At 35.5% G+C, this 11,836-nt stretch overlaps 1 protein-coding gene across 1 annotated transcript; it reads left to right on the top strand.

Moving 5' to 3' along the window:
- Positions 1–9,840: 9,840 nt before the first annotated feature.
- LOC139858436 (geranylgeranyl pyrophosphate synthase 7, chloroplastic-like) lies at positions 9,841–10,935 on the top strand. Its single transcript, XM_071847286.1, has one exon. It carries the CDS (start codon positions 9,841–9,843, stop codon positions 10,933–10,935), a length of 1,095 nt encoding a protein of 364 aa, XP_071703387.1.
- Positions 10,936–11,836: the final 901 nt, after the last annotated feature.

Below are 11,836 nucleotides of genomic sequence, written 5' to 3'. Positions count from 1 at the left end.
TAAATAAACTAACAAGACATCAAACTACATCAAAGCTTACAACGGATAATGAGACATAGCGCACAACCTAAACAGAAACTAAGTACAAGCTACGTACACAAAATATAGACAAAAAAATGAACAAAAAAACTAAAGCAACTTACGGTACTGCTTTCTTCAACTTTCCATCCATGGTCTCACGACGAACATTTTACCCCGACCTATTTTCGTATTTGTACGTTAGAACATTCGAAGACCCATTACCCACCAAAATAGCCGTTGAAGGTGGTAATTTTCCACTCTCAACGAGGTCTTGGAAAAAACCTTTCTTAACCGGCTCGAGACCCGCTACCGAAGTGCAACCACCGCTACTATCAACAAAACTCTCCTCGAATAACTTGTGGACTGCTTCACCAATATCCAATTCCATCGGCATTATCAAACAAATCTAAGGAACTCGCCTCGTCTTTCTTCTTACGATAACTTACGCTCAACTTCAACATAAAAACCTTATGTTTCCGATTCAATTCGAACCAATCCGTACAAAACCCTTCACACGAAGGACTGGAACACTCGCAATATCTTCGGCCACCACGATCGAATTCAACTGGAATGAACCTTGCGATATTCCCATTAGAAGATTAGTTCACCACTTTCTGCTTACCCTTGTTCAAATTCTACATGACTTCTAAAGCAACACCCTTAACCTCGGTTGCACTCGATAACACAACCTTATCGGATCAACTAAATATTTGTCCCCTCTAGCATTGAAACACGCCCAACATGCACTATTTGCGTCCAGTTACATGGTTTTGGCCCGGAATCAGGAACAATAACTGCATTCACAGACCCAAATGAAAACGTAGGGTCAACATTAGACCCCAATACAGATCGATTAACTGAAACAACATGATTCGTCTCTGGATTTGAAGAAATTAACTTGTTTCGATCCCAATTATGAAACAACGGTAGGAGGAAAGTTCGAAACACCGATATTTCGATTTAAAGTATCACAAACCGACTCCATATGAAAATTAACAGACAATTTTTCGCTGCCTGAATCCGCCTTCACAGGCCGAATTCCCTCCTCAACCAATGGATTACCAGAGACCACAAATCGATTCGTGGAAACTAAAATCTTATTATCAAAAGAATCAACAGCGAAATAAGCCGCAATAGAAGTGTCATTTTCCGTCTATGATTATAAGTAATACTCCCTCCGTCCCGGATTAATTGTCCAGTATTCCTTTTTGGGACGTCCCAAATTAATTGTCCACTTCCAAATATGGAAAGTAAATTTGATGATGTTTACAATATTGTCCCTAATGAATTAATTAAATTACAAAGGTGAGAGAGATTTCTAATTAATTAGTTGAGGGTAAAACAGTAAAGTAAGAAAAAAGTACAGAAAAAGTACAGTGTGATAATGACATTTCTTAAACTGTGTGTTTTTTGTCTGGGGACAATTAATCTGGGACGGAGGAAGTAAGAATTTTACACCGCAAGGTATTTGAAAGACGGAGGTTCTGATTTGTTACTTTTGCAAGCAATTAAAAACCCCATCTTGGCCACGGAGGTTCACCCGCGATGACTCCGGGCTGCCCGCAAAGCGGTTAGTCGCCCTGAGATATAGTCGACTCGCATAGCGAGGAGGAAACCCAGGCTAATCAAAAAAAAAAAAAAAAAAAAAAGACGGATAGAGGTGGGCTCAAATAAAGAATTGGTGAGGATGGATTAAAAAATGAGGAGGTAGGACCAAATCTTATTTCATTTAGATTATTATTTTAATTTTAATAAATAATAATATAAAGATAGTGGAATCAGTTTTTTGAAGAGGTATTGTATGGTTGGCACCGTTCAATCTTTCTTAGTTTTTTTTATATAAATATTGATGTGATGCTGACGTGGAGTCCATTCTTTTTAAAGAAGGATGTCAAGCTTTAGAGTGGTCTAAGTAAACAATAAAAAGAATCTTTTGAATTGATTCAAGTGATGATCGATTGTTGGGTTGAATAAGCGGTTGTAAGATCAGATTTAGGGGTTTGGAGTGAAGTTAAACCGTGTTTTACGTAATTAGTTGTAGAGGGTAGTTTAGTAAAGTTATACCATATGTTAGATAAGTTATTTTTTACGATCGTTAGACAAATTGACTCTGATTGAACTTTTTTGAAAATAAAATGATTTTAAAAGCAAAAAAAAAATAAAAAATTGATGGAATCTGATTGCTATATGGTGTATAATTAAGGGACGAACGGAGCCAAAAAGTCTACATTAAGGGTATAAATTAATTTTACCTATTTATGGAGGTGAACAATTTATTTGGAATATACAAAAGAGATTACTATACAATAGAATTGAGAACGAGTAATTACAATTGTATAAGTTTTAAAAATATTTTTTTATATCAAAGCAGCATACAATGTATAATCAAATTTTTATCAAAGTAACATAAAAAATAGTAAAGTGTGTTAAATTTTATGAATGTTAGAAAACACTTACCAATTAGAACATGCATAGCGTGTTGGAGGTTTTATTGAGATTTCGTGTAGGGTAAAATAATCGATAGCCGGATAAATCACTGAATCGTGGTATCACTTTCCGAAAGTAATTATTCGACCCTTATTGCCTGGGTTACACGAATATCACTTTGGGATAAGACAGAGATTAGTTCTTGTTATTGGCAGTAAACAAGAACTCTTTTGCATAAGAGTATTAAGGTGTTTTTCGTATATCTTATTCTCATAAATGATAGTCTCTATTTATAGGCACCCAAAAACAAGTATTATTCCACGATGGAGATGTTTCACTAACTAATTTCGTTTTCAAATCTAAAACAAATCCTTTACATAAAGTTGTTTGTTTTATTTCAAACATCCTAATCAAGGAAATCGTTTTCAAATCTAAAACAAATCATTTACATAAAGTTGTTTGTTTTATTTCAAACATCCAAATCAAGGAAATCGTTTTCAAATCTAAAACAAATCCTTTACATAAAGTTGTTTGTTTTATTTCCAACAACCAAATCAAGGAAATCTAGATTAAATCCTTTTCATAAAGTTGTTTGTTTTATTTCCACCTAGTGCAAGAATAATACTTCCGTAATCACTCAAATTTGTGATAATGGAAAACCATTTTCGGGTCCGGGCAATCTATCACTTAATGGGTGTACACTCCGTACCTCCTAACCCATTTACAAGTATAGATTAAATCCCTCAATTACACTAAATTTCTAACAATCCTCCCCAATTTAGTGCAATTCGTTTCATGAGAATTAAACAAATTAAAACAAAAAACTCATGCATAAATGAAAATATCTTGAAGATTGAATTTTCACCTTAGTACATTACACATTCCAAATATTCGAGAATCAGGGTGTTCTAAGAATTGAACCCTTCAACCCATTTTGAATAACTGAAAATAACATACACATAAGTTTTCAAATACTCTAAAGCTATCCTGACACTTTACAAGCCATGTGTCCATATCCTTTCATGAATGTATCCAAAGCTAAAAGTCCAAGCTTTGTTGAAGCGGCAAAACTTCACATTCACATAGGTAGTTCACTTCAGTCATGCACCTGCTCTTGCACTTTTTCAAATGAACTATTAAGAAGCTAGACTTCAACCTGACCTTCAGCAGGTCCGAGTACATACCTTACCTTGGGATGATATAAAATTTATGTACTCCAAATTTCTAAGTATAAGCCTTCCGCATTGAATTCAACTTCTAATTTTCATCAGAAGGGAATTGGGTATCTTATAATTAGAAATTTATGTGGACTTTAAACCCATCCCCACAGCAGACTTGTCAACCAAGTCTCTTGCCAATCCCTTCGTCAAGTGATCAGCTAAATTCTGTTGTGACCTTACGAACACTATAGAAATCACCCCATTCATGATGAGTTCACGAATCATACTATGTCTGACACCTAAGTGTCTAGACTTTCCATTGTACATCTGGCTATAAGCTTTTGCCAATGTCGCAGCACTATCACAATGGATAGACATGGGTGCTATAGGTTTAGGCCATAATGGTATCTCATGGATCAAGTTTCTAAGCCATTCTGCTTCTTTACCAGCAGCAGCTAAAGCAACAAACTCAGATTCCATCGTTGAGTTGGTAATACATGTCTGCTTTTTAGAAGCCCATGAAATAGCACCTCCCCCAAGCAAGAACACCCAACCACTCGTTGAAGAATGATCTTCAATATTGGTTATCCAACTCGCATCAGAATATCCTTCTATTACAGAAGGAAATCCACTGTAAGATAAACTATATGCCATAGTTTTCTTTAAATACTTCAGTACCCGCCTAATTGCTTGCCAGTGATGAGTACTAGGATTACTAGTATATCTACTCAGTTTTCCCACAGCAAAAGCAATATCTGGCCTTGTACATGTCATGGCGTACATCAAACAGCCAATCACCTGAGAATACTCAAGTTGTGATACAGCTTTACCTTGGTTAGGCATAAGCTTCTCACTTGGATCAACAGGTGTACTCACAGGAGTACATTCAAAGCAATTAAACTTTCTCAACACCTTCTCAATATAATGAGATTGAGAAATTGAAATTCCTTTGCTTTCACGTTTGATCCTAATACCAAGGATAACGTCAGCCTCCCCCATATCTTTCATGGAGAACTTTGATGACAAAAATTCTTTTGTTAAATCAACTTGACTTTGGTCAGTCCCAAAGATTAACATGTCATCAACATATAGACAAATTATAACTCCTTTACCAGAATCATCAAATTTGCTATACACACATTTATCTGCTTGGTTCAATCTAAAACCACTAGATAAAACTACTTCATCAAACTTCTGATGCCATTGCTTAGGTGCTTGTTTCAAACCATATAAGGACTTCACAAGTTTGCACACCTTGCTTTCATTTCCTGGCATGACAAAGCCCTGAGGTTGGTTCATATAAACCTCCTCATCCAAATCACCATTCAAGAATGCTGTCTTCACATCCATCTGGTGAATAACCAGATTGTGAATTGTAGCCAAAGCAATCAGCAGTCTAATGGTAGTGATACGTGCCACAGGAGCATAAGTATCAAAATAGTCAATTCCAGACTTTTGTCTAAAGCCTTGAATGACTAACCTTGCCTTGAACTTTTCAATAGTTCCATCCACCTTCATCTTCTTTTTGAAGATCCATTTGCAACCCAAAGGTTTGCAACCGGGAGGTAGATCAGCTAACACCCAAGTGTTATTGCCCATGATGGAATCCATCTCATCATTAATTGCCTCTTTCCAGAATGCAACATCCTGAGACCTCATTGCTTCATCATATGTTTTAGGATCATCATCAACATTGAAACAATATGAATATTGGGTAGAAACATCATCCCTAGAACCTTCAACTAAGTATAGTTGAAAATCTGGTCCGAATGATTTAGGTTTCCTTTCTCTTTTGCTTTTCCGAAGCTCAAGTGACTGATCAACAGCCTTTTCAGAGACTTCATCATTACAATCCTTATTGATTCCATTGTTACTTGGAATCATATCCTTTGGTCTAGGTATAGATGAAAATCGATTTTCATCAAAGATTGCATCCCTTGAATCAATCACAGAATTGATTGAGACAAATTCATTAGGCTCTATTACATAGAACCTATATGCCTTGGAATGTTCAACATATCCAATAAAAATGCAATCTATACCTCTTTCACCTAAACTTTTCTTTTTGGGATCAGGCAGTCTTACAACCGCCCTACAACCCCATACACGAAGATAATTCAAGTTAGGTTTCCTTTTATTCCAAAGTTCATAAGGTGTAATCTTGTTTCTTTTGTTAGGAACTCTATTAAGCAAATAACAAGCTGTTAACATAGCTTCCCCCCAAAATCCTTCACTTAAACCCGAATAGGATAACATGGAATTAACCATTTCCTTAAGGACCCTATTCTTCCTTTCAGATATACCATTTTGTTGTGGAGTATAAGGAGCTGTGGTCTCATGGATAATACCAACGGATTGGAAATACGATTGGTCAATGTATTCACCTCCCCTATCTGTTCTAAGTCTTTTAATCAAAGCCTTTTGTTGTAATTCTACTTCAGTTTTAAATATTTTAAATTTATCTAATGCTTCATCCTTAGTATGTAACAAATAAACATAGCAAAATCTAGAAGCATCATCAATAAAAGTCACAAAATATTTCTTGTTTCCTAAAGTAGGAGTAGCATGCAAATCACATAAATCACTATGTATTAATTCCAAAATTTCAGTATCACGATGTACATTTTGAAATGGTTTCTTAGTGATCTTTGTTAACATACACGTTTTACACTTTTCATTGTTCATGTCAAAAACCGGTATTAATCCATCTTTAGACATATCTTGCATTCTTTTAAAGTGTATATGTCCTAGTCTAGCATGCCAAAGTGTAGAATTATTTATGCTAGAAGTAGATATAAAAGCAAAATTAACATTCAAGTGATTAATGTTAAGTCTAAACATTCTATTGCATAAATAACCAAAACCAACAAACATACCATGTTTTGACAAAACAAACTTATCAGATTCAATCACTTGTTTATAACCACAACAATTTAACACACTACTGGAAACTAAATTTTTTCTTATTTGTGGTACATGCAAAACATCAAACAAACAAATAGTTTTTCCAGAACTAAAACACAAATCCACACTTCCACGTCCATGAACAGAGGCTGTTGACTCATTTCCCATATGAAGAATTGATCCATCAGTCACGGACTCGTAAGTCTTGAACCAAAATCTATCCTTGCATACATGGGTGGTGGCTCCAGAGTCAACCCACCACGCGACATCATCATCCTGCACAAAATAAGCCTCAGATATATATGAAACATAATAATTCTTATTTGAATTATTAAATATATTCTGACCTTTCGAGTTGTGGTTGTTTAAACCATTTCCCGAACCGCTTGTGCTAGATCCTTTGGCATTATTATTACCAAAAATAACCTTGCAATCCTTTTTTATGTGTCCAGTTTTACCACACTTCCAACAAGTCAATTTAGACTTCTTGTTCGGATTAGCCTTGTTATAACCTCGATGTTTACGTTTGCCCTTTTTGTCATTATTACTAGTGAACTTTTTATGTTCCACCATATTGACAACAGACGTACCAGCAACTTCGTTGCTCTTTGGCTTGTCATTATCCTGCAACCTGAGGGATTCCTCAATACGCAGATGACTACCCAACTCAACAAGAGTTAACTCCTCCTTCTTATGTTTCAAAGAATGTTTAAATTCTTTCCAAGATGGAGGTAGTTTATCAATTATGCTTGAGACTTGAATAGACTCATCCATGTTCATCTTATGTTGTGTGAATTGACCAAGTATACGAATGAGCTCATTGTATTGTTCCAAGACCGGTCTAGAATCGACCATCTTGTAATTATTAAAATTACTAACAAGGAACTTTTTACTAGAAGCATCCTCAGACATATACTTGGTTTCTAAACAGTCCCATAGTTCTTTAGAAGATTCAACATTTAGGTAAATATCAAAAAGGGAATCAGCCATACCATTGAGGATTAAACCTCTAGCGATGTAGTCATCGTTCTCCCACTTGCACCTTTTCCGAATTTGTTCAATAGTGGCATCATCACCATGATCTTCAGGAATTGGTGTGCTGAGTACGTACACCACACTCATGCTGCTCAGAAAGAAGTGCATCTTCTTTTGCCATCTCCTAAAATCAATTCCCTCAAACTTATCAAGTTTGGAGAAATTCGCCGTCATGTGTTTCATCGTAGCCGCCATCGATTATAACGAATAATTACTTTCGATTGTTGGAGGTTTTATTGAGATTTCGTGTAGGGTAAAATAATCGATAGCCGGATAAATCACTGAATCGTGGTATCACTTTCCGAAAGTAATTATTCGACCCTTATTGCCTGGGTTACACGAATATCACTTTGGGATAAGACAGAGATTAGTTCTTGTTATTGGCAGTAAACAAGAACTCTTTTGCATAAGAGTATTAAGGTGTTTTTCGTATATCTTATTCTCATAAATGATAGTCTCTATTTATAGGCACCCAAAAACAAGTATTATTCCACGATGGAGATGTTTCACTAACTAATTTCGTTTTCAAATCTAAAACAAATCCTTTACATAAAGTTGTTTGTTTTATTTCAAACATCCTAATCAAGGAAATCGTTTTCAAATCTAAAACAAATCATTTACATAAAGTTGTTTGTTTTATTTCAAACATCCAAATCAAGGAAATCGTTTTCAAATCTAAAACAAATCCTTTACATAAAGTTGTTTGTTTTATTTCCAACAACCAAATCAAGGAAATCTAGATTAAATCCTTTTCATAAAGTTGTTTGTTTTATTTCCACCTAGTGCAAGAATAATACTTCCGTAATCACTCAAATTTGTGATAATGGAAAACCATTTTCGGGTCCGGGCAATCTATCACTTAATGGGTGTACACTCCGTACCTCCTAACCCATTTACAAGTATAGATTAAATCCCTCAATTACACTAAATTTCTAACATAGCGAACACTATCAAACATTTTTTTACCAAGATGACTAATCATTGAATGTAAGAGAATGATCGATCACAAATGTAAATTTTATACATATATAATATAACGTATATAATTAAACAATGAACATTCATAAACCATCCAAATCATTACTAATATAACTTCATCGATGTAATGTTCGGACCCTTAATCACTCGTTATCTAATATGTGACTTGCATTGATATTTCTACTTTCATAATTGATAAATTCACTGTATTTGCTCATTAGGTACTTGTATTGTGCAAGTGGCTAATGTACAATTTGTAGTCGATCTATCAGTTTTGTTACTGAATATATGTGTGTTATATTTATCGATTTAAATTTTTTAAATATTCTAAAAGTTTTTGGTAGGAATTAGTGGTGGGAATTATTGGTGGGAAGTATTGGAAGCAGTTTTCTTGGAGTTTGGAAGGAGATTTTATGGTGAGAATATTTGGGAGGGAATATTGTGCTTATAAATAAATGTGGTGTATGTAGAGATAAATTGGAGGAATTAGAGAAAAAAAAAATAGAGTTTATGAGAGTCTCCGTCTCATGAGGTGGTGTCGGTAATTCAATAACGATGAGAGCGAATTCCGTTATTGTAATCAACCGTTTGTGAGAGGTGTTGAGAGATACGTGATAATATTCAAGAGTGTTGTAAGAAGCGTTCATTCTTGTAATATTATTCGTATATAGTGGAATTTGAGTGGCCGCTGGTCCCGTGACTTTTACTCTTCCTTGAGAGGTTTTCCACGTAAAATGTTGTGCGCGTATTACTTTTTATGTTTTGTCGTTTATTATTGACTTATACATGGTTGTGTGGTTCTTAATGTGATGGGGATCGATCTCGAAAGTGATATGTGTGCGGGTTCGATCCCACCGATGTGTGTCACCATCCTTCTCCCTTATGTTAATAGTGAATTCCTACAAAATAATGGTGGTTTAAGTTTGTCGTTCACCTTTTGAGATTGATTCCATAGAGCAAAATAATGGATTCGTACATGGATGAGGATAGAACGACAGGCAATACGACATCCAAGTTAAAGATATCAATCAATATATACCTTGACACATCGATCATAATTGTACTAATTAATTACCGGATTATCAATCAATTATTAGTAACTTACAAAGTTTCTGCAAATATTATATATTTAAATCCTTATCATATCAATCGGTCGAAATTTTAATATTAATTTTAACACCATTAGACTCCAAAGTTGAAGAAGGGGCATAATATAGCAAACAATAATAAAAGCATCTTCAAACATCCATTTTAACTACAAAATCCTACATCTATTATAACATCCAATTACCAAAAGAAGTTTACCACTTAACAAATGGCTTTACTTTCTCATATTTCCCTTATGAACAACTCATTGCACCTTAAAAAAAAATTCAAAAACCCTACAAAAAACCCGACCCATTTTCAACAAAAATCAACATACCTCCCCTTAAACGTTCATTCCTCTTTATCTCCCCCTCAAAGCACCCTTCAACAATTACTAGTCCCAAAACCGAATTTTGTGCCGATTCTCAAAGAGTTCGAGTTCAAATTCGATACTTACATGACCGAAAAAGCAATACTAGTTAACAAAGCTTTAGACGAAGCGGTCCCATTACAACACCCGATAAAAATACACGAAGCAATGAGGTACTCGCTTCTCGCGGGTGGGAAGCGAGTTAGGCCCATTTTGTGTCTTGCATCATGTGACATCGTTGGTGGGACCCAATCGTCCGCTTTAGCGATGGCTTTAGCGGTCGAAATGGTCCATACCATGTCACTCATACATGATGATCTCCCATGCATGGATAATGATGATTTAAGAAGAGGTAAGCCCACAAATCATAAAGTATACGGTGATGACACCGCGGTTTTAGCCGGTGACGCGTTACTTTCGTTAGCGTTCGAGCATTTAGCCTCCCGAACGGTTGGTGTTGCACCGGAGAGAGTGGTTCAAGCCATAAGTGAGTTAGGGTCAGCGGTTGGGTCATTAGGGTTAGTAGCTGGTCAAATAGTTGACATTTCAAGTGAAGGTCAACAAGATGTTGACTTGGATGAATTAGAGTACATTCATGTGCATAAAACTGCGAAACTATTGGAAGCTGCGGTTGTTGGTGGGGCCGTGTTGGGTGGTGGGACCAGTGATGACGTGGAAAGGGTTAGGAAATATGCAAGGTGTATTGGGTTATTGTTTCAAGTGGTGGATGATATATTGGATGTGACTAAATCTTCCGAAGAATTAGGGAAAACAGCGGGAAAAGATTTGATTAGTGATAAGGCGACGTATCCGAAATTAATGGGCTTGGAAAAGGCTAAAGAATTCGCGAGCGAATTGGTTGAGAAAGCGGTGAATGAGCTGAGTTACTTTGATTCGGGTCGGGCTGCACCGTTGTATCATTTGGCACATTACATTGCGGATAGACAAAATTAAGTAAATAAGATGTGACTAGTGTTATATGGCTAATATCTATATTTACGTCAAATCGTCAATTGTCTATATGTGATATATGTGATATATGTATATGTATATGTATAAGTGTGATATTAAGGAATATCAATATAATTAATGGGTGATTTAGCTTTCATTTTTCTATCATTTATAGTTAATTCTGGTTAAAGTAAAATAAAACGTTAGGTATAATTGTGTTTTGAGTCTCTCTTCGAATAATGTTCTCTTACACAGTTTTTTTTTTTTTTTTTTTTTTTTTTTTTTTTTTTTTTTTTTTTTTTTTTGCGACCTAAGTTTTTTTAAGGCGGGTCACTAGAGGGTCATAAAATGTCTTAAATGAGATTCGATATGAGAACGCGGGGCTAAACATTGGTCGTTAAAAGCAAAAAATTGACCTTTTTGAGAAAATGGTGGTGGAGGTTTCGTAATGAAACCTAAACTTTTTGGGATATTATTATTATTGATTAGAGGGTGCGCATAATGCGCAATTCACCCGGTACCAGGTGTCGCACTCGAGAGACTTGATTACCCGAGGTTTTACCTTCTATGGGAGAGCCAATGTGCTCGTTCATATGAGTGTTTCCTCGCTTACCCAAAAAAGTGTACATAGGAGGGGGAAGGGTTAGAAGTTCTGAGGCATAATCTTACTCAAGTTAACATATCACCTTGGCGGTATATTGTTAACATTGGTAAGGATATGGCTAGGTGCGGTTTAACTTTAATCTTTCCTTCGAGAAATCTATTGGTGAAGACATGGACACTTTATTTTTGGATGGTCATTGGGTTGCAGATAAAAGCTTTAAAGAAAAGTTCTCTTATGTCGCTAGAAAACAGAAAAGGCTGTCAAAGTAGTAGATCAAGCTGCGATTAATAATTCTGAGCT

The sequence above is a fragment of the Rutidosis leptorrhynchoides genome, chromosome 7 (genome assembly GCF_046630445.1).
Source record: "Rutidosis leptorrhynchoides isolate AG116_Rl617_1_P2 chromosome 7, CSIRO_AGI_Rlap_v1, whole genome shotgun sequence".
Classification (NCBI taxonomy): Eukaryota; Viridiplantae; Streptophyta; class Magnoliopsida; order Asterales; family Asteraceae; genus Rutidosis; species Rutidosis leptorrhynchoides.
Note: the sequence above shows the minus strand (reverse complement) of the source record. Positions and strands in the feature narration are given on the sequence as shown.

Coding starts and splice junctions, on each gene's coding strand:
- LOC139858436 (XM_071847286.1), top strand. CDS start 9,841: ATGGCTTTACTTTCTCATATTTCCCTTATGAACAACTCATTGCACCTT.